The 27,267-nt window shown below is 32.8% G+C and overlaps 1 protein-coding gene across 1 annotated transcript; it reads left to right on the top strand.

Annotated features, from left to right (window-relative positions):
• Positions 1-258: 258 nt before the first annotated feature.
• LOC126752938 (uncharacterized) lies at positions 259-18,437 on the top strand. Its single transcript, XM_050463986.1, has 4 exons — positions 259-340; positions 398-723; positions 3,104-3,321; positions 17,682-18,437. The coding sequence occupies exons 1-4, from the start codon at positions 259-261 to the stop codon at positions 18,037-18,039; spliced, it is 984 nt and encodes a 327-aa protein (XP_050319943.1). The 3' UTR covers positions 18,040-18,437.
• Positions 18,438-27,267: the final 8,830 nt, after the last annotated feature.

The following is a 27,267-nucleotide window of genomic DNA, read 5'->3' as shown; positions in this document are numbered from 1 at the left end:
TAAGCAAAGTACAAAAACAAAAATAAATAAATAAGTAAAGTAACGAAGCGAAAGACAGCAATTGAGCGCACACAAACGAAATGAGGGAAATAAAATTGTAATGTAAAATAAAAGCAAATAAGAGAGCAACGAAACGTGGCCAATGAGGTTTGGGGCTTGATGATCATTTGGGTGGCAAACAGCAGAAGACCACAAGACCAACACCACCACCAGCTGAGTTGAAACAATAATAGTAACATTAATAACAATGAAATGAAAATGAAAACAATAACACCGCTGAGACGTAGCGGTGTGGAGAGCGGCGGCGATGCGCACGAAGAGCGCGCGCCGAAGCGAAAACGTTAGGCGTTGGAAAAACTTGCGAGCTGCAGAGAGTTTGGGCTTTTCTTACGCTTAGGTGAGGTAATGAAACCGAAAGTGATCGCACACGTTCCACAAAATCAACACCGAAAAAGCAGTAACAACACAAACACCAACTGTAACAGCAATCAGCAACCGGCGCGCTACAATAACATTGGCAACAATGAAAGCAAAAGCGCAGCGCTTGAAGTCTTCTTCAATTGCACCCAAAAGCTGGTGTACCCACACCCCGCCACCCGTGTGCCAATCTGCCTCATCTATTGCTTGAGCGCGCGCGCGCGCATTGCAGATGCTCTACGCATGCGCAGACAATTGGCTTTGCTTTTGCGCTGTGTCTTCGTCGGCGTTGACTTTGCCGAAACGGTTTTTGCGACGCGTACCTATATAAACGGCAAACTCCGCAGCAGAATCATGCAGAAAGACGCGCCGCGCCGTACAGTCAATTTGGTCTCTTGTCGACTTTGTGTACTTGTTGTAATTGGATTTAAACTTCCGCAGTAGCGAAGCGCCGCACATCCTTTGAAATTACACCGTAAAAAACTAAAAACTGTTTTCGAAAAACTCAAACAAAATGAAGCGTTTTTGTGCGGTACGTGTATGAGAGGAGTCTTAACTGTTAGACAAAGTGTATTTTTTCCAAAAACTTAATTGTTAAACAAAATATTAAAAAAAAAAATTATAAGAAAAATTGTTTATGTGTGTAAAAAAAACTCAAGCAATGAAACATCTCATTCTCAGCCAAATGCATAAAAAAAATACCAGAAATTTATGGAAATAAACGCCTAGTCCTATTTAAGGATCGAAGCATTATTAAGGAAAATGTGAAAAATAACGGAGTTTTAAACATGTGTCTTAACTGTATTAACTTTAAAACCCAATATTTTTTAATAAGCAAATGATAAATTATGAAAACTCTTATATAAATATAAAATCCAAAATGAGTTTTGAAATAAATAACTGAATGAAATAAAAAGGACCTTATTTTGATTAAAAATGGACTGAAGAAATTTAAAAAATAATATCAATCAATTTGGAAAATTTCAAAATTTAATGCTTTCAAATAAATAAAATGAAAATGCAGTGCTGAAATTTTAGAAAAATCCCAAAATTTCGCAATAAAATAGTTTAAAAAATTTGCAGTTTGAAAATTTGTAAAATTATTTCCTAAACCATATTGGTTTATTTTGAACAGATGAAAAATTTTAAAGTTAAATTTCAAAAATTCGAAATCTCAAATTCAAAAAATTTAAAAAATTTTCAAATAAAAGGAATGAAAAAAAAAATTGATTAATTAAGCAAAAATTAATTTCGAATTTTTAGTTTGGTCATTTAGAAAATTATTTTCTAAATAATGTTGTTACAGTTTTGAAAGCAAAATATTTTTGAAAATTATTTTCTAGAAAGATGCTCTTGCATTCTATATTTTTTTTTTAAATTCAGCAGAAAAATTTTTTTTCTTCAATTTAAATATAAACTGAAATTTTTTATGAAATATGTTAGCAACAATATTTTTACTTCGATATATTTTCTAAATGCTGAGAATTTTTTAAAAAGTACGAAAATTTTTGTAAGACTTAAAATTATATCAGAGTTTTACAGTTTGGACATTTCTAAAATTTTTTCTAAAATGTTGTTATTATTTTTGAATGTATATAAAATACAGTTTTAAAAGCAAAATATTTTTAAAATTTGTGTTTAGAAAAGTACAATTCTTGCTTTTTTCATTTTTTTTTAATTGGAAAAAACACCCTTCGTTATATTTTTCAAATGCTCAAAAATACTGAAACTTTTAAAAAGAATGAAAATGTTTCCGAAAAGTTAAATACATTTCCAAAAATTGACAGCTTGGAACTTTTTGGAATTACCTCCTAAATAAGATTGTCTATTTTTTTTAACGTTGTAAAAAATAAGTTTTGGAAACCATATATTTTTGAAACAAAAGTTTAGAAAAATAAAACTCTGGCTTTCTATATCCAAATTTTAGAGAAAACCTTTATGATATTTTTTGAATTGGAAACACTTTCTACTTAAATGCTGGAAGAAAATTCGAATTTTTTAAAACGCACGAAAAGATTTTCAACCAAAAAACATAAATTTCCAAAATTCACAGTTTGAAAATTGTAAAAATTATTTCTGAAACTATTCTTTTTGTATTTTGAATGCGTAAAAATGCAGTTTTCAAACCAAAATATTATAAAAAAAACCATGAAAAAACGTTTTAGTTCAAAATTTTAGATAAATAAAATTCGTTCTATATACTTATTTTAGTCCAAAATTGTATAATAGTTTTTGTATTGAATAATAATTTCTAAATGCTGAAAAAAATTCATAAATTTTAAAAAGGACAGTTCTAAAGACAAATTATTTTTCGAATAAAATTAATGCCATTTTTATTTTTACATACCACAATTTTCTTATTAATAAAAAAAACCGAAAAATTGTTAAAAACCAAATCCATATGAAAATAAAATAGAAATCAAAATCGTAAAAAATCACGAATATATAAGACTGAATCACATTTTATTAAAAAAAGCTACCTTCACTAAATAAATGTTTATTCCAACAGAAGTTCCACACGTTGGAGACATAAGTATAAAAATATTTACCAGTAAAATACATTACTTCAATTACTTTGAAATCAAAATCGACTAATCAAACCATTATTTCTATGTTGACGCCCTCATTTATAACTTTCGATGCCAATTGTGCTCATACCTTTCACTTTACTCTTCTCCTCCCGCAGGTTTTACTTGTTTTGATTGCAGCTGGCTTGGCCACAGCACGTCCAGAACCACCACGTGACAGCTACAGCGCCCCACCCCCCAGCAGTTATCAACCATCGGCGCCCAGCGGCGGCTATGGGCCACCACCGGTATATGGACCACCACAACAACCACCTGTGGTACATAAGCATGTCTATGTGCATGTGCCACCACCAGAACCAGAATATCAGGCACCAAGGTAAGTCTCAAAGGAAATGATGAAAGTGGGAGATAAAAAAGTGGGAAAGTTTAAGTCCTTTGAAAACGACGCTTGAACATTTCCTAGTTCTTAACATATAGAGAATATTGGCGAAGAAGTTGAGTAGCACCAATTAAGGCTTTCTTAATATACATATGATATACATATTTGTGTTATCTAAATTAAGCTGAAGTTTGATTGGAAAACTCTTATTTCCTTCCTTTTTTCTTTGAGAAAAACAATATTCCTTCAGAATAACTAAGTCTTTCTGCTCTTTTGATTTCAAGAAAAGAGTACTGTGTGAGTGCTGTAAATCAGCTGGTGACAGACTGAAATAGAGAAAGTCTCAAAAGTCATAAGTTGGATCTTATTGGTGAGGAAAATCTTATAAACTCAAATGCTATAGACTATCGGACCAAAATATTTAAGATCTAATTTCTTGTCGAACATGTTCCATATGAAAGCTGGTTAGACAGCTGAACTCAATACAAGCATTCGCATTAATTTGCATAACCGCTTGCCATTATTTATTTGATTATGCCAGTTTATGTAATTTATACCAGTTGTGTGTTCGATTCGCCAAAACTTTGTGAATGGCGAATCGAGGACAGCTAATATGAAATGTTCTGCAGATTCATAAATACTTTTTGATATGAAAATATATGCACATACTTATGCTTATATTTTCCTCTAATTCTGTCAAGATTGTCATTTGTTTGCATTTTTGTTTTTGTCATTTGAATTGTGTTATTGACAGTTTCCTTTCAAGCCGTCATAAACCAAGACAATGCAGTAAAACTAGCGCATATAAATCACAGAAATGCCGGACAATGAAAAATATTTACGCAGTTGACAATTACAGTGGCGATAAAAATTTCATAACATCGTATTTTTTATAACGGCAGTAATATTTTAATGAACAAATGGCTTTTGATGGTATCCATCAAGTTTTGCTTGTGTCGATATTGCGTAGTTGAGACATACCATTGATAATAATTAATCGAATACAGGCCAAATAAATAAAAAAATAATGAGAGGGAAAAAATACGAAGATACATACATACATTATATTCAAAATTATTATTCGCACATTTTCTTCAATTAATTGGTTTGCCAAGAAATCTTTCTTAAAGTAGTTGTAGGACAATCCTCCTTTTAGTCTTGGGTAGTCGTTTACTACTTTTAGATCGCGTAACCTGGCGTTACCCTGTCTATACGCTTTGAGAGAAGCCTCACTCTCTTGTTGATGTCTTCCGTGTTATTCTACAACTCGAGTTGCCACGAAGTCTTTCGGGATCTTCCCTTAGATATAATTTTTTTCAAGAGAACTGTTTTCATTGATTTTTCCGATTAAGATCTGCGTTTAATTAATTTTTAATTTTTTTTATAATTCCCCGTTATTTCACTTTCACTAATTTCTTACATAAAGTTAGCAGGGTTACCATGATTTTTTGTATACAAATTTTAAATTTATTAAAATTAAAAAGTTTGATTCTTTTAGCGTTTATAGTTATATTTTTTCAGAATTATTCATATTAAAAAAAAAATTATAAAAATAAGTAAAATCACAAAATCACTTTTATAGTGTGAAAAAGTGTTGCCACCTAATTTTATATTCAAAATCAGAAGTAGATTGTTTAGCAAAATTGGCAATTTAAAAAAATAACAAGTGAAACTTATTAGCAATCAAAAATTGGAAACCAAAAAAAAAACTGTTGCCACTTAATTTAATTTTAATGTTGCCACTTAAATTATTTTTTATGAGAATCAGCATTATATTTTACAAAGAAAATTTGATTTGACAATTTTTGAAATTAGATTTATAAAATTTACAGAAGCGTTGCCACCTAATTTTTAAAAGATAAAAGTAAGAATTTTTTCGTTCAAAATCGAAAAATTTAATAAAAAAAATTGTTTTACAACTTATTATAAAAAAAATATAAAAAAAGTGTTGCCACCTAAGTTTCTACAAAAAATCAGAACTATTTATTTTTAAGAAAATGGACTGTTTTCAAAAACAATGTTTATAAAATTTAAAAAAGAGTTGCCACCTCATTATTTGTTTTATGAAAAATTAGATATTTATCGAGAAAAATAGGCATATTTTTAATAGAAAAAAATAAAATTTAATTTAAATTTAAATATTAAAAACTTATTATTAGAAAATTTTAAAATCTAAAAAAGTGTTGCCACCTAAGTTTTTTTATTAAAAGTACATTTTTTACTTGGAAAATTCAACGTGCAACTTTCAAAAAAATTGAAACTTGTTCCTAAAGAAAAGTTTATAAAATTAAAAAAGTGCTACCACCTAATTTTTTTATTAAAAATAAATAGAACTGTTTTCGAGCGAAGTTGACACATTTCTAAAAAAACTAATATTGAAACTGAAATTTATTAATATTAAAAACATCTATATATAGAAAAGTGTTGCCACCTAATTTTTTATTTAATATTATTTATTAAATATTAGAATTTTTTCAAGCAATGTTGGCAATTTAAAAAAAACAAAGATTGAAACTGAAATTTAATAATATAAAAACATGTTAAAAATTTAGAAAAATGTTGCCATTTAAATTTTTTTTTTATTAAAAATTAGAAAAATATTAAAAAAATTTAAATTAATGCCATCACTAAAAAGATTTCAAAAATTTATAAAAGTGTTGCCCCCTAATTTTTTTTGTTAAAAATCTGAATTTTTTCCTAGCAAAACTGGCGAATTTTCAAAAAATTAAAGTTATAAAACTATTCAGCCAGCTATCTTCATTAATATATTCAAATATTGTTATTTAATTAAACCAAAAATGCCACTTAATTACCGCTTCCTTATGATCTAAAACCAAGCTGACACAAAAAATAAAAATTAAAAGATCAAGATATAAACACGTTCAAATTCCACACATACGAGACGGCATTTTCAAAACCTTAAAACGAATTCGCCGCACTTAGGCGGAAATTAAGCGCACATTTGCTGCTTGAACTTAGCACCGTTAACGGTAGCAGCTTGAACCTACAAGTCGTGCAAAAACGAAAGCCAAAAAATCCAAAATAAACGAGTGCAATTGCATGAGCCCGAGCAGTAATTGCCACAATGTCAGCGCCAACAAACGAGTTGATCGCATTAGACTGACAGACGGCAGCTGTTTGAATGACAATTGACGTTCAAATGCGGCAAGCTGTTTATGGTTATTGGAAAATGTGGCAAATAAATATGAAAAGGCATGAAAAAAGTTTGTAAAAAATTGCAAAAACGCACGCGAACTGCACAAATGGTCTGCACATGCATACTTAGACAATGGTGGCAACGCTTACAAGGGGCACGTGATCAAAACGAATTCATGTACATAAATAAATTGGTGTTTTGAAATATTTGGAACGTGTTTTTTGCGGCAGAGTAACTCAATTCAGTGACTAGGATTTGAAAAAACGGCTCGAGGTTGCTTTTAGGAGGAGTTTTTATAGCAACAATTTTCCTTTTATTTCACTTCAATTTTGTCTATTATTTAATTTCGGTAGACAATAGCATGTCAGCAGCCACTTCCTTATTGCAAAACAACTTACTTTTTCATATAAATACAGACAGATCTACATGTTGCATATGCATATCATGCATTGAGGATCACTCTCCGGTGAAAGGCAGACGCTTTGATGCGCTTTAATTTTATTGTTGTTTTATTAAAGTAGCAGGTGTTAAATGTCGATACGTCTACACCATTGTGATTATGTAAATTATAGCTAAGAGAGTGCTTAACGTCATTTAGCATGAACTTAGTGTTGACATACATATTTACATAAAATGATAAGTGCTTAGCAATTATATATGAGTAATTGATGAACTGTTGGATGAGTTGGCAAGGAAAGGAGGAAGTGCAGCAATGCTAATTATACAGAAAAGCTTTCTATTTTAATATAAATAAATTGTATGATTTTTACCTCTGCATGACAGTGCGAATCTAGTGGCTTTAGGGCTTGTAGGGGTTATGTTAATTATTCACTGCTCGTCATCGTCTATGTCATCGATTATGTGTTGATAGTATGATGCCATCAGCATTAAATATTTGCTTATATTATTTAATGATAATTCGATTGTAATCTTTACAAAGAAAATTTTAAAATATGACTGCTATTTTCTTGGCATTACTGTTTTTGTAATTTAGCTGTGACATGATCATCCCGAAGCATGTTTGAGTTAAAATTTTCATACTTTGGATCATTTTCTGTAAAAGTTTAGAATTAATCTTCACTAACACCCACAATCTGATCAACCTACTTATAATTTCGTCATTCTTAGAAGTGAACGACTTGATCATGACATGATCATCAATTTTCCACAATATTTGGGTTCAAAACTTTTAGATTATGTTCAGTTAGTTATGGTCCTCTCTTAGCGATTACTGTTAAGTTCTGATACGCATGATACGCAGACTGAGTCATTTATAAAATTAACCCTAACAATGAAGTGATCCTCGCATAAGCAGTGCGCGCTATGATCAGTTTACACCCTTCTTTTACATTTTCCCTTTTTTCACATTTTTCGTTGATTTACTACATGAATGATGTTGTTTTTTTGATAAAGCATTTAGAGAAAAATCTAAACACAAAAGAGTTCAATAATATTTATTGATCGTTGATTTACTATTAAAAATATAGCTACTGTTGTTTTTATGATATTTCTGGCTTGAAGCTTAAAAATAGTAAACTCATAAGTTTTTAGGAGAGTCCAATAATATTTATTTCTTGCATTATGATTGCTATGTTCCATAGAAAAAATTAAAATAAAAAATATTAGTCGTTAAAGTTGATGTACATTTTTTAATATTAACGATCATTTGCAAGATCGCTTTTAATATAATCACCTCTTTAGCTCACTTTTCAAGGAATTCACGACCATTTGGCTCCCTCGAGTAGTGCTCAAATAATAATTAGGGAATTAACTTTCATTATCATTGTTAAGCTCAGGAAAATTATACGAATGCTGCTATCACTGGAAAGATCGCTATAAAAGATTAGGATATCTATGTAAGTAATCGCCTCTAAAGCTCACTTTTTAATGCATTCAAGATATTTGTGGCCTGACAGAATAAATTAAAATATTATTCGAAAAAGCTCATTCAAATTATACGAAAGCAGCGATCTCTTGGAAGATCGCTAAAAAATATTGAGTCATATAAATGAATAATCGCCTCTAAAGCTCACTTTTTAATGAATTCCAAAAAAGAATAACTTTTTTGATTAAATAAGCCATAAATCTCTTCTCTTGACAAATCAAAAATTTCAGAACGAAAAATATACAATATCATTTGGAAACGAAGATCATTTCAGGATCAAATTATAGCAACTGTTATTTATGACAAAAGTTTACTTGAAATATACAAACTTCAATGCTGATTGTTAACTTATGATTACTTTTAGCTTTCTCAAGCGATATTTTTGACTTCCAGGTTAAGAATTATGAGCTCATAGGCTACAAGAAGCGATTGTAAGAACTCGATCGTTTTAGTAGCTAAGTTTTAAATATTTCCAAAAATATATGCATGAAGTTGTTAATGAAATTAAAGAAGTGTATAAATTAAAAACTCTATTTAAGTGTGTCCAAGCTAAATTACATTGAAAATATTAGAAAAGTAGCTGATCTTTAGCCACGATCACTTTAAATTCGAAAGTTTAGATAATTTACTGATCGTGAGCCAGAACCACAAACTCATTTAAAATTTACAATTTTTGAAAAGTTACTTGGCGGGACTTTTATGCGGCACGGCAGAATTTTATGGCTTAAAGTGATGCCGCTCTGTTTTAAGAGTTTTCGAGTCATAGAAATATGGTGTAAAAGATCAGTTGAAGATTCTTTTTAAAATTTTTTTTAGATCATCATAGTTTAAAAACAACTTAAGGGAAACAATATTATGAACATTTTAGCAGACTACTTAGTTTTGAGCTTCCTTAAAGATGCTTGAAATAATAATTTTAAGCAAATACATAATTCAGCAATTAGCACACTGTGCCGGCTAAAACTGATATTTTGGCTAATTATTAAATAACAAAAAATACATTAATGTATAGGTAATACTAAATATATTATATATAGACATTTATATATATTTTTACACATACATACATATGTGCTTATATTACATATATATGCATGGTATACATATATAAAAATATACCAAACACGAATATTTGGGCATTAAGAGCAATTAGTTCAGCCACAAAATATTTTGCTTTAAATTTATAACTTTACTTTCATTTTAACGTCCAAAAAAAGTTGCAAAAAAGGAAAAACAAAAACAAATATGTGTGCTATTAATATAGGTACACAAATGCCTTTGGGTGACTAGTACAAGTGGTACCAGCAGCGACCGCCAGCGACGGCAAAAGCGATAACATCATAACTCCAAAAAATCGCATTATGCACAATTGTAATGAAACTAGTGCATATGTATGTGTGTAAATGCCGTTAAACACAGCAATCAGGAAGTACAAAAACTTAGCGTAACTCTCTTTTGTTTTTGTAAAATTTTGCAGTAGGCCACATAAGGCGCTGACAACATTGTCGCCATGGGCGTGTGGCGCGCCGGTATTTCGCTTGCTGCCTTCTAAGCGGTGAAAATGGTTGAAATAGTTTACGCTGTTGTAGGTTTGCTATAACAGTTTTTCGCTTGTTCATCAGGCTTTTTATCAAGCTATGCCGCTTTGTAGTTATTTTTGGTATTTTCAATATAAAAGTGAGCATTTGCCTTGATTATTTAATTTTTTAATTAAGTTGGCAGTGTTGCTAAAGGCACAAATAAACAAATTATAGCAGCGCTGGCATTTAAGCATTTTAGCGTTGCCAACTGCCATCTTGTCGATCATTGATCCTCACTAGCATGTCAAAAATAAATACTTTCAAAGGCTTGTCGTTAGTTTTTCAATTTTCCATTAACTAATATAGCGAAAAATAGTACAAAAGTTATGAAAGAGGCAGCTTAATACAACAAACCACACACCAGCAAGTGAGTAGTGAAGGTAAAGCGCTAAGTTACGCCTACAAAATCAAACAGTTTGCCAGCTAAGTGATCGCTTGTGGCTCACATTTTTTATACATATTTACACCGCATTTAGTATCTTTTCCTTCTTATGTAACATGTAATCTGTGCTCTGTTTGTGACTTTGCGGAAAATGCATACCATAAGTGGTGGTGTGTGGGTGTGTTGCTGGTGAAGGCATCAACGTTTAACTGCATTTCATGCTTTCTTGGGTGTTAGTTAAGCAAAAAGAAAAACGACTCCCAGACAATTAGATGAAGTTACAGCATAAAATGCAATAATGCAAAACTACTTGTATTTATACATAATACTTTGCTGTCATCGCCCACGCGTGCGATTAAGCGACGTAAGCGGTTTTAGACCGCAAATAAAAAGCGATATGTGTGATATTTCACATGTGCAAAAAATTTGTTATGAATTATGTTATATATTGTCGCAAATCAAAGTATGCCATTTTCATGTCGACTAGTTACCAACTGGTTTCAAGTGAACCACTTTTGTAACCAGTGCTGAAAGGATAGTGTTTAATGTGTAGTTTCATTTATGTTCTCATGTTTGCAAATTATTGTAAACTGTCTTCATTTGGACCAGTTGCCAACTGGTTACATGTGGAACACTTGAATAATTGGTGATGAAAAAGTTGTGGTTAATGCAGCGTAAAATTCATACACTCATGTTTGCTTTCCTGTTAACAAAACAGGAATATAGAAGCAATAGCAAAACTTTTTGGTCATTGATCTTAATACAATTACAAAAAATTTTGAAAAATTTCAATAAATGAAAACAAAAGTACCTAAAAACAATATTCAGCTAAATTTGTTTTGATAACATTGTTATGTTTCTGAGCATAATTAAAAATGACAGTCGAGGAAGCTCATGAAAATGATTTGAGATCAGCGATCACTTGTAAGATCGCTAAAAAAATACTAGTCCATCTAAAGATGCACTCTAAAGTTCCCTTTTCATTGAATTTAATACAACAACAACTATTTGGTTAAACAATTTTGAACCTTCTACTAAAATTAAAATTTCGAACCGAATAATATTCGCTAGCATTTGCGATCGCAGATCACTCAAAGGATCATGTTATATCAGTTGATATTTTTGCTAAAGGCTTGCTGAAATAAATAATCTTGCCTTTTTCAAATACCTAACGCATTACAAAGATCGAATGAAGGTTTTGACAATACAGTTTGAAGTCTATTTAGACTGAAGATCGCTTACATATTTTACGCGATCATAAAAATTTCTCACACCGAATATTAGCAAGGACAAAAGGTGAATGTTGTGAAGAGCCAATCTACACTCTTCACTTGTCAATGTAATTCATATTTTTATGAATAAAAAAAATGCCAAAATATCATATTGAGATCGAACAGAGATCACTGATCTTATATACAGGAGATTTTTAGAAAATTCGACATTTTACTTATGAGGAAATGACAAAATTAAGTTTGCCGTTGTGCTTGTAAAATACTCGTACAATGATTTATACTGAGTTTAAAATTGCATTCAAATATCTTAAGCAGATCAACGATCTTACGCTTGACCATTGGAAGTATTACATAAATTCAAAATTTGAAATTTTTCGCTGAGTTTGGTAGCAGTGTAAGGATCATCAAAATCACTGGAGACAATTTCTAAGAGACAGAGTTTTTAAAAAAAAATTGAAATAGTATTATTTATTGTTTCACCCTTTGAAAAGTATATGAAGCTATAAGAAATAAAAAAAATTACTTTGAGGACCTTCAATTTACAATAAAAATTTTTGACCTTTACGCGACCAAATTTGATAAAATAAACACTGAGTAGCTCAATCATAATTCCATCATACAAATTTATTTTAATCTTGCATAATTATGACGCTCTTGATAACTTGCATTGCAATTTGATGCGACTATCACTTAGAAAGTAAAAGTCGTCATTATTTCAGCAAATTCGGATTTCCTTCGCAATTTATTTTAAACTTTTGCATCTTGGCATTTCTCCGGCAATTGCTGTGAGTCGCCACTTATGTAAGCATATATTACAACAAACAATGTTGTAATGACAACAACAATTTTAATAAAAATCTGCTAGTGAAATGACTTGCCCATTTTTATTTTATTTTATCATTATTACCATTATTTGTTTTTGTAATGCAAGAAGTCACGTTGATGGATCTGTTTGCGCTGAAAGCTCTTCACTCGCTTCACAGGCTTTTTGTATAATTTACAAAATAATTTAACGCTTGAGGAACAGTTGCGGAGTGAAAGGCTCTTGAAGGTGTTTGTGTAGCAAATTTAAGAAGAAATAGCAAAGAGTTGCGAATAAAACAGTGGCGAAATGGGTTGAGCTGTAACGGGCTGCTGTAGTGCTATCGAATTACTTATATAAGTATATATATACATATGTATGCTTGGAAATGTTTATTTAAGTACTTTTGTTACAATCGTTTTGTTGTTTTTGAAAGAGTTAAGCGCTCAGTTTGCTGGTAAATAAAATAAATTAAATGTTGCTAAGTTGCAGAAAAGTGTTAGATGCTGCTAAATAGTGACATGTCATGGCGATAATGTAAGGAAGTGAGTTGAAAATACAAAATATTAGTAATGAAGGTGCTGTTAATGATAAAAAAAAAACCAAATATAATTAAAAAAATTAAGAAAGTCATTAAGATAAGTAAATTTTCGAACTTAAAAAAAATTTTAGTAGAATATACTACTATTTTTATGAAACACTATGAAGCGAAAAAATTATATAATTAAAAAAAAATTATAAAAAGAAGCAATTTTTGAACAAAAAAAAGTAGTAGAATATACTACTATTTTTTTAAAACAGTAGGCAGCGAAAAAATAATGCCTGAGCAATTTTAAATTGGTTGTGGCTATAACTGAAGGAATTTTTAATGCTCTTTTATGGATGAAAGCTAGCATAGAAGTATATAGTACCTTTTTAAGTAATTAAAAATAGTTTTTTCCAACACTTCAAGCAAAATGAAAAAAATATTTATGGCAGAACTATAAATAAAGCTGCAATATAAAGCTTAGTTTTGGGCAAGCGACCGGCGAAAGGAACACTTAATGAAGCTATTAAACAACAAGGAGATAGCAAACATATGCTCCATTTTATTTATTGTTAATGTTTTAGGAGATTCGAGGTACTGTAATTCGAATATATTGTTGCTAATAAGTTATAATACAATATCTTAGATCTCTTATTTTTTTCCACGCGCGCTGAGTTCGGAAAATAGTAAAAAAGTAAACACAAACAAATTTGTAGTAGACTTGAAAACGTTATACCTATAACAAGACTGCCATAAAATCAGAATTTTGCACAATTTTGCCGATTTTTGCAAAAAAATAAAAATAGTAGTAGCAAAAAAAGGTAGTAGAAACATAATTTCGGAAAAAAACGTATACTATCTTTTAAACATGCTTATAACGAGAAAATAAAATTAAAAAAAAAATAGTAGAATTGAAAAATCTAAAAAAATATTACATCATTCTAAAAAGCACTAAATATTTTTTCACTTCAAAAAATATAAAATGTTTATTTCTGTCAATATTAGTCATAAAATCTTTTAATATTTATGTTGGAACACATTATTTAAGCAAAGTTACCGATTTTTATAAGTAGCAGTAGGAAAAAGACGTAGCAGAAAATAAAGTACTAAAATTATAATTTTGAGAAAAATTTTTATAATTATTTAAAAAAACCGTTATAGAACAACTTAAAAAAATAGTAGTAGATTTGAAATTCTAAAAAAATTAAAGTACATCATTCCAAAAGGCACCAAAATTTTTTTCCAGTTAAGTTTTAGAAGTAGTAGTAGCAAGAAACGTTGGAGAAAAAATAGTAGTAGAAACATAATTTCGAAAAAATGCAATATAATTATTTAAAACATGTTTATAATGAAACAATAACTAAAAATAATAATAATAATAGTAGTAGATTTCAAAAATTTAAAAAAAAATTGTAGTAGATTTTAAAAATCTAAAGCAATAACAGCACATGATTTAAAAAAGCACCAAAACTTTTGATACAGTTCAAAACATCTATTTTTTTTAACATTAGTCAAGCTATAGAAGCAGAGAAAAGGTAAAACGCTGGATTATAAATATTGAAAAGCTAAATACTGAGAGCTAGTTAAGATCACCAGCGGCGCATAAAGATCTAAATCAACCGGCAAAACTTGGCATGAGCTACGAGGTCGTAGTACACCAGCTAACCGTTAAATCATGCAACCAGCGAGTTAAAGCAGCAATAGTAGTTGTAAAACAGTTATGCGTTCAAACCGCCCACCACCACCCACTTAAGTTTCACTTGTCTGTACTTTGAACTACTTGAACCCAATATTCATGTGAAAAGTGGGAAAATGCAAATGCGTACGCGAACGCTAGGGAAAGCAGCTGAGCCAGGCAGCCACAGGTTGTTGCCTGAAACTGTGTCAATTCGACAATTCAGAGCCACAAGCAGGCAGAGAAGGGGTTAACTGCTATATATACATATATAGTATATTATGTGCATGTTGTTGCTGGCTGCGTCTGCGCACAAATTGCCACACAAACTCACAGCACAAAGTGAAACCAATTAAAGTGTTGCATTGCGTTCGCGGCGCCACTCCCAGACGCAACAGAGTTGCGGGAAAAATCGCATAAATTTTGCGCAAATGAAATGTGGACGGACAGCGGGTGGTGCACAGTAGGCGCGCACAGTAGTTGCAACAGCGGCCGCAGCTACTGTGAAAGATGAGCGCTTGAGATATGTGGCAAGCTTGTGGCAGGCCTGAAAGATGTACAAGTATGTATGGAAATTTGTTGGTTTCCCAAACCAGCCAGCCAGCAGGATCTAATTGCGCGCTTGAGCCAGACAATGCGTTGTGGCAAGTGATGCGTGCGTACTACGACGAGTGGAGGCAAGTGGGCGGATGATGCTGAAAAATGGAGCATAAAAATGATGAAATGAAAGAGTTGAGTGTTGGAAAAAATTACAAAAAAAAATATGGAAAAAAACTTGAAATTAGTAGCAAGCGCTTGAGGCAAATGAATTAGTTCAACTGTTGCCACATGCAACAAAGGCAAATCTCTGCAACATAATGCTATTGTTGTTAAACAAAATAAATGAAATTAAATAAATAAAGCCGAACACATACATACATATTTATATGTGTGTTTGTAAGCACTTCTACAAAACTTGCGCGCAATCGCCTGACGTTGCACTAATTTGTACGCTGTTGCAAGCGCTTATTTTGCATACTTAATTTTTTCACACACACACATATATACATATATATGTATATGTATATATATATATATGCATTTAATGTATACACATGTTTACTTTAATAATTACAAATGTTGTGATCGCTGCCTTCATAATTCATTTTCCCATCTATCTGCCATACACACACACTAACAAGCACACTTTTACTTGCTTTGCGTTTTTTTGTTTTCTTTCTGCTGCTACACAACTAATCACAAGTGACGCTAATGAATTGCTGGCGGTGCTGAGCTGTGGCAAAACAAACATTAACTGATTTCATCGACAATGCGAGGTGTTGCCTCATTTGCATACGCCGCAGGTGGCAATCACTTGTCTTCGCTTGCCTTGCGGCGTGTCTTGGCCAAAAGATAATTAAACTTATATTAAAAAAATAGTTAAAATAACACAACATAAATTTAAATAAATGACAATGTGCTTAAAAGTGTAGCGATCATTAACTGCGCTCGAGTTCGCACACAGATTCGTTGCAGTCATTAAGCTGCTGTAGGCGGTTGCTGGGGAGGGCGGCATAATTATGGCATAAAAGGTATGAACTTTGATGAAAGTGAAAGATATGACTGATGTAGATGATTCTGGTAAAGAAAACAAATTAAAGAGCTATTTTTTGAACAATTACGAAGCTGGACCCAAAGAACTTAAAAAGCTTTTACTAAATAGAGCTTTCGAAGCGATACATTTTAATAGCATATGCAATTTTTCTTCAAAAAAAAAAACGAAACTGTAGTACATTTGTCTAATGCCGCTTTTTAATAATCCACCGAAAGCTTTATTCTGTGAAAGCTTGACTGTGCTCTAAAGAGTTGCTTTTAACTTTCAGGATCACTCAGTTAAACAGCTAGTTAGTTAAGCAAATCACATAAAAAAGTATAAACACTAATAGGAAAATTTATTCCTGGCACAGAAACGAAGTTTATTATTTCGGGATCCCGAAAAATTGAAAAAAATATTTTGGGATTATATTTAGTTCAACAAGCCGGCATACAAATTATGAGAATAAATCTATTTTCAAACACTGAAATTCGTGATTGACGTAAAATTGTTGTATAATTCACCGAAAGCTTTATTCTGCGAAAGCTCGACTGCGCTGTAAAGAGGCGCTTTAAACTTTGAGGATCACCAAGTTAAACGGCTGGTTAATAAAGTAAAATATCTAAAAAATATGAATACCAATAGAAAAAGTTATTGCTGGTGTAGAAACAAAGTTAATTATTTCGGGATCCCGAAAAATTTAAAAAATATTTCGGGATTATGTTTAGTTAAACAAACTGGCATATAAATTACATTATGAGAATAAAACTATTTTCAACCACAGAAATTCGGGATTGAAATAAAATTTCGGGACTAAGTTTATTACACAAGTACATAAAACTATTTCCACTAATTAAATTAAAAAAATGTGCTTTATGTTTGCTTGTTTCCCTTTCACATCAAAATCAGAAAAATTTTGATGAAAGCTTTTAGTCGAAAAGTTTTTTAGTTTATCTTTGCAAGCTTTGAAGTTAGTTTATCTTTGAAGTATATATTTACTCCCTAAGAATTAAGTGAAAGCTGTTTAAACCTACTTGTTTCATTTGAAAGCTGTAAAGGTTCCAACTTTTAAATAATTTTTAGTGATTAATTCAACAATTTTTAAAAATAAGTTTGTACATAGTGCAACTGCTCTTTGAAAGCTTTCAAAATAAACCACATCAAAAGAAGTATAAATTTCGTCCTACGACTAAGTATTGAGTGCAAGCTCTCTAAATCTATATCTTTCATTCGAAAGCTTCCAGCTTTTAATCAATCTTTTGATGATTAGTTCAACAATTTAAAATCTCCATCCCAAAGCTTTAAAAGTAAGCTTAGTAGCCATTGAATCTGCTTTTTGAAAGCTTTCAAAATCAACCAGTATAAAAATTAAAGTATAAATTTCATCCCACGACCAAAAATTAAGTGAAAGCTTTCTAAACCTATCACTTATATGCTTTATGAGTTCATAACAAGATTTTTTATTCACACAAGTAAACTTAACTTTATATTGTATTAATTTACTAATTCTCTACTGCTCTTTCTCTTTTTTCACGCTCTCTACAGAAAACCCATTGTCTTCCCACCACCACAGAAGCACTACAAAATCGTTTTCATTAAGGCGCCATCACCACCAGCACCAACCGCACCAGTGATTCCAGTTATACCACAAAACGAAGAGAAGACACTGGTCTATGTGTTGGTCAAGAAACCCGAAGAACAACCCGACATCGTCATTCCCACACCGGCACCAACACAGCCCAGCAAACCCGAAGTTTACTTCATTCGCTACAAGACACAAAAGGAAGAGACCGGCCCATACCCGAACAGCATTGCGCCACCACCATCGGGCGATTATGGTGCACCAGCAGCGCCATCGGCACCCTCAGCGCCCAGCTCATCATACGGTGCACCATCGCACTAAATTTTGTGAGCGCAGCAAAGGAAGGATGAAGAAAGGATGGTTAGGAAAGAAAAGATCCAAAGCATATTTTGTTCATACTAGAAAGAAAGTAATGCATGAAGCAGCAATGAGGTGTAGTTAATAAGAAAAACATTTTTTAGAGGGGAAAAGATAAAGTTTAAACGGATGTCAGGAGAAACGTGTGAAACGTAAGTTCGAGGAGTGTAAAATGTTGCAGATTATCCATTGAGTAGCGTGTGGCAGTGTTGTTGTATGTGTAGAAGAAACGAATAATCCATGAAAACCCGTTTTCACATAATTTGATAAATTGTAGTCTACTTTTGCGCGCCTAAACTACCTAAAAGTTAAGTTTGTTGATTTTTTGTGGAGATTTGCTCTATTATTTTACTTGTACTTTGACTAACATACGCTACGATTTTAATATTTACTCGTTTTTATTATTAACTGTTACAATAATTTCTAACTAAGCAAATGGAAAAGCGAAAAAAAATTTTTTTTTAACGTGTGACAACCAACAACGCCTCGAAGGTCCAGTTTTGCTGGTCCGCAGTTAATGTTTTTGTTTTTATTTACGAATATCAACGATTTTTAAGTTTTTTTCGAAAATATTTGTGAAAGCACAAAAGCTTTAATGAAAGCACAAAAGCTTTAACGAAAGCTCTTTTTGAATTTGCCAGCATATATTTGTAAAATAGTTATTTTTGTTGTTTTCCATAAGCGTCGCGTTGATAATGTGCGTGCTTGCGCTCTTTACAAGCCGCCCTACTCTCCGTCTCTCTCTCACTCTCTCTCTCTCTGTGGCGGCTCCTTGCTTGTGCGCGCATTTTTCAACGCAATTCGACTGTTTGTTTCATAAATTATTTTTGTTTTAATATTTAGTTTGTACGGATGCGTTATTCATAAACAAAAAAAAAAATACAAAAAATATATTTTTATTCTCTTTGTTCTCTTAGTTTTTAATATGTACACTCATACACTCACACATATTTGTTAATTTTTTTTATTCACACCAATCGTTTATTTTTAAAGCATTTCAATTAAACTCTCCGATTTTATTCTTGTTTGTGTAATGTTCTTAATAAAAAAGTACATACATACATACATACATACACGTGCATGTGTACTGCAACTGTACTTGTGTAGGTATGTAAGTAGATAATTAACATATTACGAAAATGTAAAGGAAATGTTAGGTTGATGATGGATTTAATAAAGATCGTTTTATACATAACAGTATTTGATGTTGTTGTTGTTTTTATTACTTTTATTTGTCTCACTTTGACAGAGGACTTAAGGAAGTGATTTCATTTTAGAAATTGTAGTAAAGTATGGAAATTATTAGGGTGTGTCCGTTTGTTGTAGAAGAAAGATTTTATTGTAGCTTCAGTTCTAGAGCTCTCCAAATCCATTGACCCTGATGAAATAAATATGGTGATGCTAAAACAATTAGGTCCTTAGCCTGTCGCTGATCACTCTTCAAATACCTGGCGTGTGGAAAATCAGAAGAGTGGTTCCTCTACTAAAACCAGTGAAACCCGTCAACAAAGGGGAGTCCTAACGTCCGATAACTCTCCTCTCCTCAGTACGGAAAACACTTGAGGCCTTGCTACTCCGCACCTTAACTTACCACCTGAGTCTAGCAAACCACCAGCTCGGCTTCCGTAAAGTGCAGAGCATCACCATAGCTATTGGCGTCATAAACGCCCAAATGGCCACAAATGGATGGATGGACACACCTAGCGTTGGACTTGTCAAAAGCCACACAACGGTACTTGAGGGCATTCAAAAATCTACGCTCCCTATATAGCTATAACTACCTGATCGGTCGGCAATTATCCGTACTGTTTCGAGGTAAAAATTTTAAATTGAGAAGAATTAAATAGAGTTCCGCACAGTGGTGTCCTGTCCCCGTTGCTGTTTAATTTCTAACTTTCGAAACTCCCTCAACCATCAGAGGAACCGCCACAAAATTCTTAAGTCCCTAGCCTGCAGCTAATGGAAAAAAGACAAATAAACGTTGTTGGCAACATACAATACAATCGCAGGCCGGTCTTTAATTACACCGCAGCAATGTCGCGTGGATGCAGTGAAACGCAGACGAGGAAGCTTCAGACATGCCAGAACACTGCACTCCGGACAATAACTGGATGTTTCTTGATGTCTCCTATCGAGCATCTTCACAGTGAGGCCCGTATGCTCTCAGTAAAGAAGCATAGTGATCTCCTCTACAAGCAGTTTCTGCTGGGGTATTTTTGTAAAACCCATCTTTGCAGTCACTTGCGTGAAGTGGAACCGTATCATAAGAGTAGGTTCTCCCTTGACTATGTCGACGGCTTAAGGCAATACGACGACCAGACTCCGGACGTAACTAACTTCAGACATGCACTGACCGTCATTCACAGTGAAGCCATTAACATCTTTTTCTACTCTCTCTGAGTTGGGGCACTTGAAGTCAAACCATTACCCATTGTAGGCGACGAGCTCGAGTTGCCGCGAGAATCGAGAATGACCCTTGCGCAGATTAGTTCTGGATACTGTAGCAAGCTGAACTCCAAATATATGTCCTGCGTGCAACAAGTCCCCGCATGACTCTAACCATCTGTTCGCATACCCGGTATTTGTTTGCATGTAACCCTAACCCTACATCCCTCTCCTTATGGTCCGACTCCATCAAAAAAGACGTTTCCCGATTGTTGATGAACGTAAGCGGGCTGATGAGAAAAGCTGACACTCTAGAGATATTAAAGGAACTATTCAACAAATATCGTTCAGAAATATTTGGGACCAGAACTACTGAGTGCAAGGTAAAAACCACTCGAGCTCACAACCTAGATTTGTTCAATCAAAATAAACCAGAATTTTTCGTATATATGTAATATTTGAGGAAACAAGTATCCATTATTTCGCTCGGGAGTCTAGCCGATAGTCAACCGATAGCACTATTCATCATTCTGAGAACGAAGTTGTAGAAAAATTGTGGTTGTGTAAATCTGTGTCATAAATAAGTAAGAGCGATGCCACATAGAATTATTTGTACTGACTGATCTAGATCTGAATCTCAGTGACTTTTTCCTGCTCTATGACTTCAATAGAATGCTCGTTCGAAAAAAAAATGTTGTGACTTTGAAGATGTAATCATCGAGATTGAGCCGTATTTTGAAGCAAAAGGGAAGTCATAAAATAAAAAATTGTATAAAAAATATGGGAGATCGCTATAATCTCCACACCAACCTTAAAATAATTCAATAAAATAGAATTGAAACACAAATTGTGTTTTTCCTAGTTTGCTTTGAGTCACTGTTTATACAAGTACTATATATATAAAAACTGTTCCTTTTCTTTTAATATATTCTAAAAGCATCGCGTTCCACCCTAATTTGCTCAAACTCTACATAAGACAAATCGCTGCTTGCTGCTTCAAGTTTGACTTTCTGCCTTTCCTGCACCACCGCTTGTCTAAATTTCCCTAAAAATAGTTGTGTACGTGCAAGTATATAGTACATGAGCTCCTTGTAGCACACTCCTGCCACTTGCTACTTGCCATTTAGCTGTCAATCAATTTGCATCTCTTGAGTGATGAACAACGCACAAAGAGAATGCTTAATGAAATTTACGCCATTAGCTGCTTACATTCTTGCATGGCTACTTATGCTGGCACTTGTAGTACTTGAGTGTATCTTTTTGACAGCGGCGAACTAGCTAACAGGTAGCATGTCTTCTTAGTAATATTGCTACATAATAGCCCGGAAAAGCATGAGCATAATCGAGTTGTAGACGTCTAACAAAGAGAATTCGAAATTTGATTGATTTTTGATAAATAATTGTATTTTTAGGGAGAATTTTCGGCGAGAGAGATGCTTATTACTTCCACTGTTGGAAGGAAATGAGAAAATTAAGAGGGCAAAGTAGCTTGTTTTGTTGTACTTGTATGTGTATATATTTGACAAGCATAATAGAAATGTAGACGCCTGCAAAATTTATAAGAAAAGCAAGGCTTTGTAAGTACTGGATATAAGGTGCAGGTAGAACTCTATTGCGTTCAGTTTTAGTACGATATGACCGATAAGAGTTACATCTTCATTAACATTAACGAGACAAATTATTGAAACTATGGAAATTCGTGGATTTATTTCATTAATTATACTCTCGCAACAAAGTTGCTAAGGTGAGTATTATAGTTTTGTTCACATAACGCTTGTTTGTAAGTTCTAAAACTAAAAGAGTCAGATATAGGGTTATATATACCAAAGTGATCGGGGTGACGAGTAGAGTTGAAATCCGGATGTCTTTCTGTCCGTCCGTCTGCCCGTGCAAGCTGTACCTTGAGCAAAAATTGAGATATCATGATAAAACTTGGTACACGTTTTTCTTGGCAAAATCGGCCTACTGCCACGCCCACAAAATGGCGAAAACCGAAAACCTATAAAGTGTCATAACTAAGCCATAAATAAAGATATTAAAGTGAAATTTGGCACAAAGGATCGCATTAGGGAGGGGCATATTTGGAGGCAATTTTTTCGGAAAAGTGGGCGTTGCCCCGCCCCTACTAAGTTTTTTGTACGTATCTCGGAAACTACTATAGCTATGTCAACCAAACTCTATATAGTCGTTTCCTTCAGGCATTTCCACATACAGTTCACAAATGGAAGAAATCAGATAATAACCACGCCCACCTCTCATACAAAGGTTATGTTGAAAATCAGTAAAAGTGCGTTAACCGACTAACAAAAAACGTCAGAAACACTAAGTTTGACGGAAGAAATGGCAGAAAGAAGCTGCACGCAGGCTTTTTTTAAAAATTGAAAATGGGCGTGGCGTCGCCCACTTATGGACCAAAAACCATATCTCAGGAACTACTCGACCGATTTCAATGAAATTCGGTATATAATATTATATTTTCTTAACACCCTGACGACATGTACGAAATATGGGTGAAATCGTTTCACAACCACGCCTTCTTCCAATATAACGCTATTTTGAATTCCATCTGATGCCTTCTCTGTATAATATATACATTAGGAACCAGTGATGGTAGCGGAATACAACTTTACACAAATACGGTATTTGAAAAATATGTAAATGACTGATAATGAAATCTCGATTATCACTTTATCATGCGAGAGTATAAAACGTTCGGTGACACCCGAACTTAGCCCTTCCTTACTTGTTTTTAGTTCCAATTCACTGACGAAAATAAAATCGGTACACGAAACCTTGCGAAAGATATGGTCTATTGCACGACGTTTGGTAAAAATATTGTAAGTATAGTTTTTTTGACTACCCGATCCAAACAGTGGTTTGGATAAATTGACGTAGATTCCGATACCGCAGAGCTCACTATCATGTAAATTATTCTCTAGATAGATAGGGTGATTGCCCGATTTTACCAATTCCTTAATTTTATAAAAGTTTTCATAGAAATAGTTGTGAAGTTCGATTTGATAATAATGTAATATTCTCATACTTTTAAGCTTTTTTTTAGAAAGTTCTGGCTGAGAGGCCTTAAGCGCAGTTGCGGTCGGATCGTGGTTTTAATTTTTCCCGCTGTAAAATAAGGCATTACCTAATGGGCTGTAATATAACATGTACAATTTCATCTGGAACTCAGCAGGACCATTCTTTTAAATGGTCACGTTTAACGTTAAGAAGCAGTGCTTACTGCCAATAAGTGGGAAACTTACGACTATAATAATATCAGAAATTAAAACAAAAATTATCTCAACAATTGAGAATTTATATTATTGCGAAAAAATGAAACTAGGTAAAATCTGGAATCTATTCGAAGGCCGTAATCACCGAGCGAATAGAGCATTTCTAGAATAATTCTTGCTGAGATTCTTAGCATAAAAGAGATGATTAAAACGCAGAGTCTTCACAGTAATAAGAAAGCTTTTACAAAAAAAAATTCCTATCCTCTTCTATGATATAATTTTATACTAGAAAAGAAGAGAAAAGTTCTAAAGTTTTTCGAGGGTTTAGGTTTCATCAAAAGAGTTCCAAGATGCCACTTTACGGTAGGGAAGAGCAGACATATTGTTGAACGTCAGTATGTAAGATGAACGAAACCCAACGCATCAAATGACAAAATACATAAAATAGAATCAATTAAACTTTGAGTACATTAAAGTGACATGGGTTTCTTCGAGCAAAACACGGCCTATTTTTAATAATTATTTTTTTCTTATACAAAATTAAGTAGTGCATTCAAACTTTTTATACTTCCAATGATATATTTTTTACAAGAACTTTGTGAAATCTTCAAATTCAACCATTAACACGTAATTTCCGGTATTCCCTCAAGAAAAAGGTAACTTCGTGTGCTCAGTAGAACTTCTTATAGAACCACTAAAATTAAAATTAAAAAAACAATACGTGTTTCAATTAAGACGGTAAACTAGGTATTGAACGAAGGAAAACCAAAAAGAGTAAAAAAAACAAAATTTGGTGAAGATTTCTCGATGTTTTTTTGTTATAATTGCAAAACAAAAATCTCACGACATTGTAAATTATATCGCGAAGACGAAATTTCATTAAGATAGATTGAGTACTTGGCGAGTAATCTTGACAAACCTTTTTGAACATCGGGAAAAACGCCTTTAAAACTTTAAGTAACTATGGAGCTGAATTCGAGCGCGCAACTTTCCAAGGCTGTATCTCCAAAACTATTACTCGGATCAACGTGAGAATTTAAAGACATATTTTAAAGATAATAAAGTATAAATACTTTTGGTAGTTGTGTAAACTATTATGTTTGTCAGAATGTAATGATTGTAACACGTCGGAGAGCCTACAAAGTATATACATACAATGTGTTTTCCAAAGTAAACAGGACTTTTTCGAATCTAGCGCCCCCTGTTGGCGCCATCGACTGGTTCGTTAGAATCTGCTATCTTTATCGATTGTCCAGTGAGAATTTCATGACATTTCATTGATTGGAATTGAAGTTATTGCCTTTTAAGTGTCAGTATGTTTGTGTTATCGGTGCGAAAATGAGCTTCGAACAAAGAGCCAATATTAAATTTGGTTTTAAAATTGGTAAAACTTTTACCGAAACATTTAAATTGATGAAACAAGTTTATGGCGATAATTGCAAATCCCGTAGCAGAGTGCACGAGTGCTTTCAACGTTTTCAAAGTGGTCGTGAGGACATAAATGACGATCAACATGTGGGCTAATCAAAATCCGCTATCACCGGAAATTCCATCGAAACTAAGCGTGAATTCATCAAAAATCAGCCGAAATCATCATTGAAATTCATGGAAATGGAATTGAACATCTCCAAAACATCGATTTATCGCATTTTGACCGAACATTTGGGCTTTCGAAAGGCGAAATTGACTGACGACCAAAAATTGCTCAGAATCCAACATTCGATCGACGCTTGTGACCGATTATTTAACCAAAAATCACATTTTCACCTTTAACTACTCCCCGTATTCAACTGATATGGCCCCGTGCGACTTCTTTCTTTTCGGAAAAATGCATTTGCCCATGAAAGAAAAGCGTTATGCAGACATAGAGGCCATTCAAAAGGCTTGCACCGGCATACTGGCGGCCATACCGGCCAACGAGCTAAAACACATGTTTGACATGCTTTTGGACCGTGCAAAAACCTGTATTGAAGCAGAAGGAGACTATTTTGAATAAAATAAATTGATTTTGCCGAAAAACCCATTTGTTCTGTTCTGTTTTTTTTTTCAAGTCCTGTTTACTTTGGAACGCACTTTGTATATATAAATGATCAACGTGACGAGCTGACTCGATTTGGCAATGTCCGTTTGTCCGTCGGTCTGTCTGTATATATACGAATCAGTACCTCAGTATTTAGGATTTCGATTTAAAATTTTTCACATATTCTTTTCTCTCCTAGAAGCTGCTCATTTGTCGGAACGGCCGATATCAGACTACTACAGCACATAGCTGTCACTCAAGTTTTTATGGAAAACTTTTTGATAAGAAGTCTTCATGAAATTTGGCATGAGTCAGTCATCAAAGTAACGCTAAAATTACCGAACAAATTGGTCAGATCGAATCACTATAGCATATAACCGCCAAACAAATTGATCAAATAAATATTTATATACAAAAAATGCATCTCTTTTATATTCGGTCTGAAATTAACGGTTCTTCGGTCTTATTTTGGTATACAAATCTTTTATACTCTTATATGCTATAAAAAATGCATCTCTGAAGATATTTATATATTCGGTAGAGCTGAAATTAACGGTTCTTCGGTCTTATTTTGATTGCAAAATCATATTGAGATCTTCTTCTTCGTTTATACGCAGAAATAGAAAAAAGTAGATACTAAACGACGATTGCGTAACAAATGTATGGAACATCTTACGACGCATGAATTGCTGATATCCAGAAGAGATGAAATGAAACTTCAGTGTACAATATATTCTTTGTTTTCAGGTACGAAATACATAGGAAGCCATAATTCATGTCCATCAATACAAATTAATGTGAAATTCATGTCACAAAAATATTTCCATAAATATACTCTCATATGGTATGCTATATACGAAGGGAATACATTATGTAAGCAATAAACAAATTAGATATATTGTTGAATTTTTATTAGAACGAATTGAAGGTTTCTTGCTTTGCATCCAAAATAACCACAGGGGTCTTATTGATCACATGTGCCACATTTGTTCCCAAGAGAATTATAGAAGGGTTGCCAATTAACTCGAGTTTTGCCTTTTGTATGCTAATAAAGCGAACAATTCAATCAAAATTTGCTACACCATACAAATTTGTCAAATGGTGGTGGATAATTCGGGAAAAGTTTGTAATGAATATGTAGTGAATAAAAGAACTTGAAAAAGCGTGAGAAAAAATATGAAATTCATTAGATTTATTTCATAATAATTTCCTTTTCTTAATTAAAAATGCTGAGGAATAAATTTTGATATACTGGTGATATTGATATTGGTGCGTGCATTAAAGAGCGGATTATACTATTTATGAATAAGTGAAATTTTACATAAATAAATTTACTATATAAGATTAAGAATAATCATTTATGCCATTGTAAATGTTTGAAACCTAACATAAGTAACTTTGCATGGAAGGACATATACACTCATACATTCCCAGCAGTAAATATTTGTCTTCTACAATCTTTTGTTCACCGCTAAAAGCAAGTTTTGCTACTTTTGTGCATAAAACGATTTGCATTGTGAGTTCACAAAGGTTTTCGGGTCGCAACAACTCCTTCAA

The sequence above is a fragment of the Bactrocera neohumeralis genome, chromosome 3 (assembly GCF_024586455.1).
Source record: "Bactrocera neohumeralis isolate Rockhampton chromosome 3, APGP_CSIRO_Bneo_wtdbg2-racon-allhic-juicebox.fasta_v2, whole genome shotgun sequence".
NCBI classification, from domain to species: Eukaryota; Metazoa; Arthropoda; class Insecta; order Diptera; family Tephritidae; genus Bactrocera; species Bactrocera neohumeralis.
Note: the sequence above shows the minus strand (reverse complement) of the source record. Positions and strands in the feature narration are given on the sequence as shown.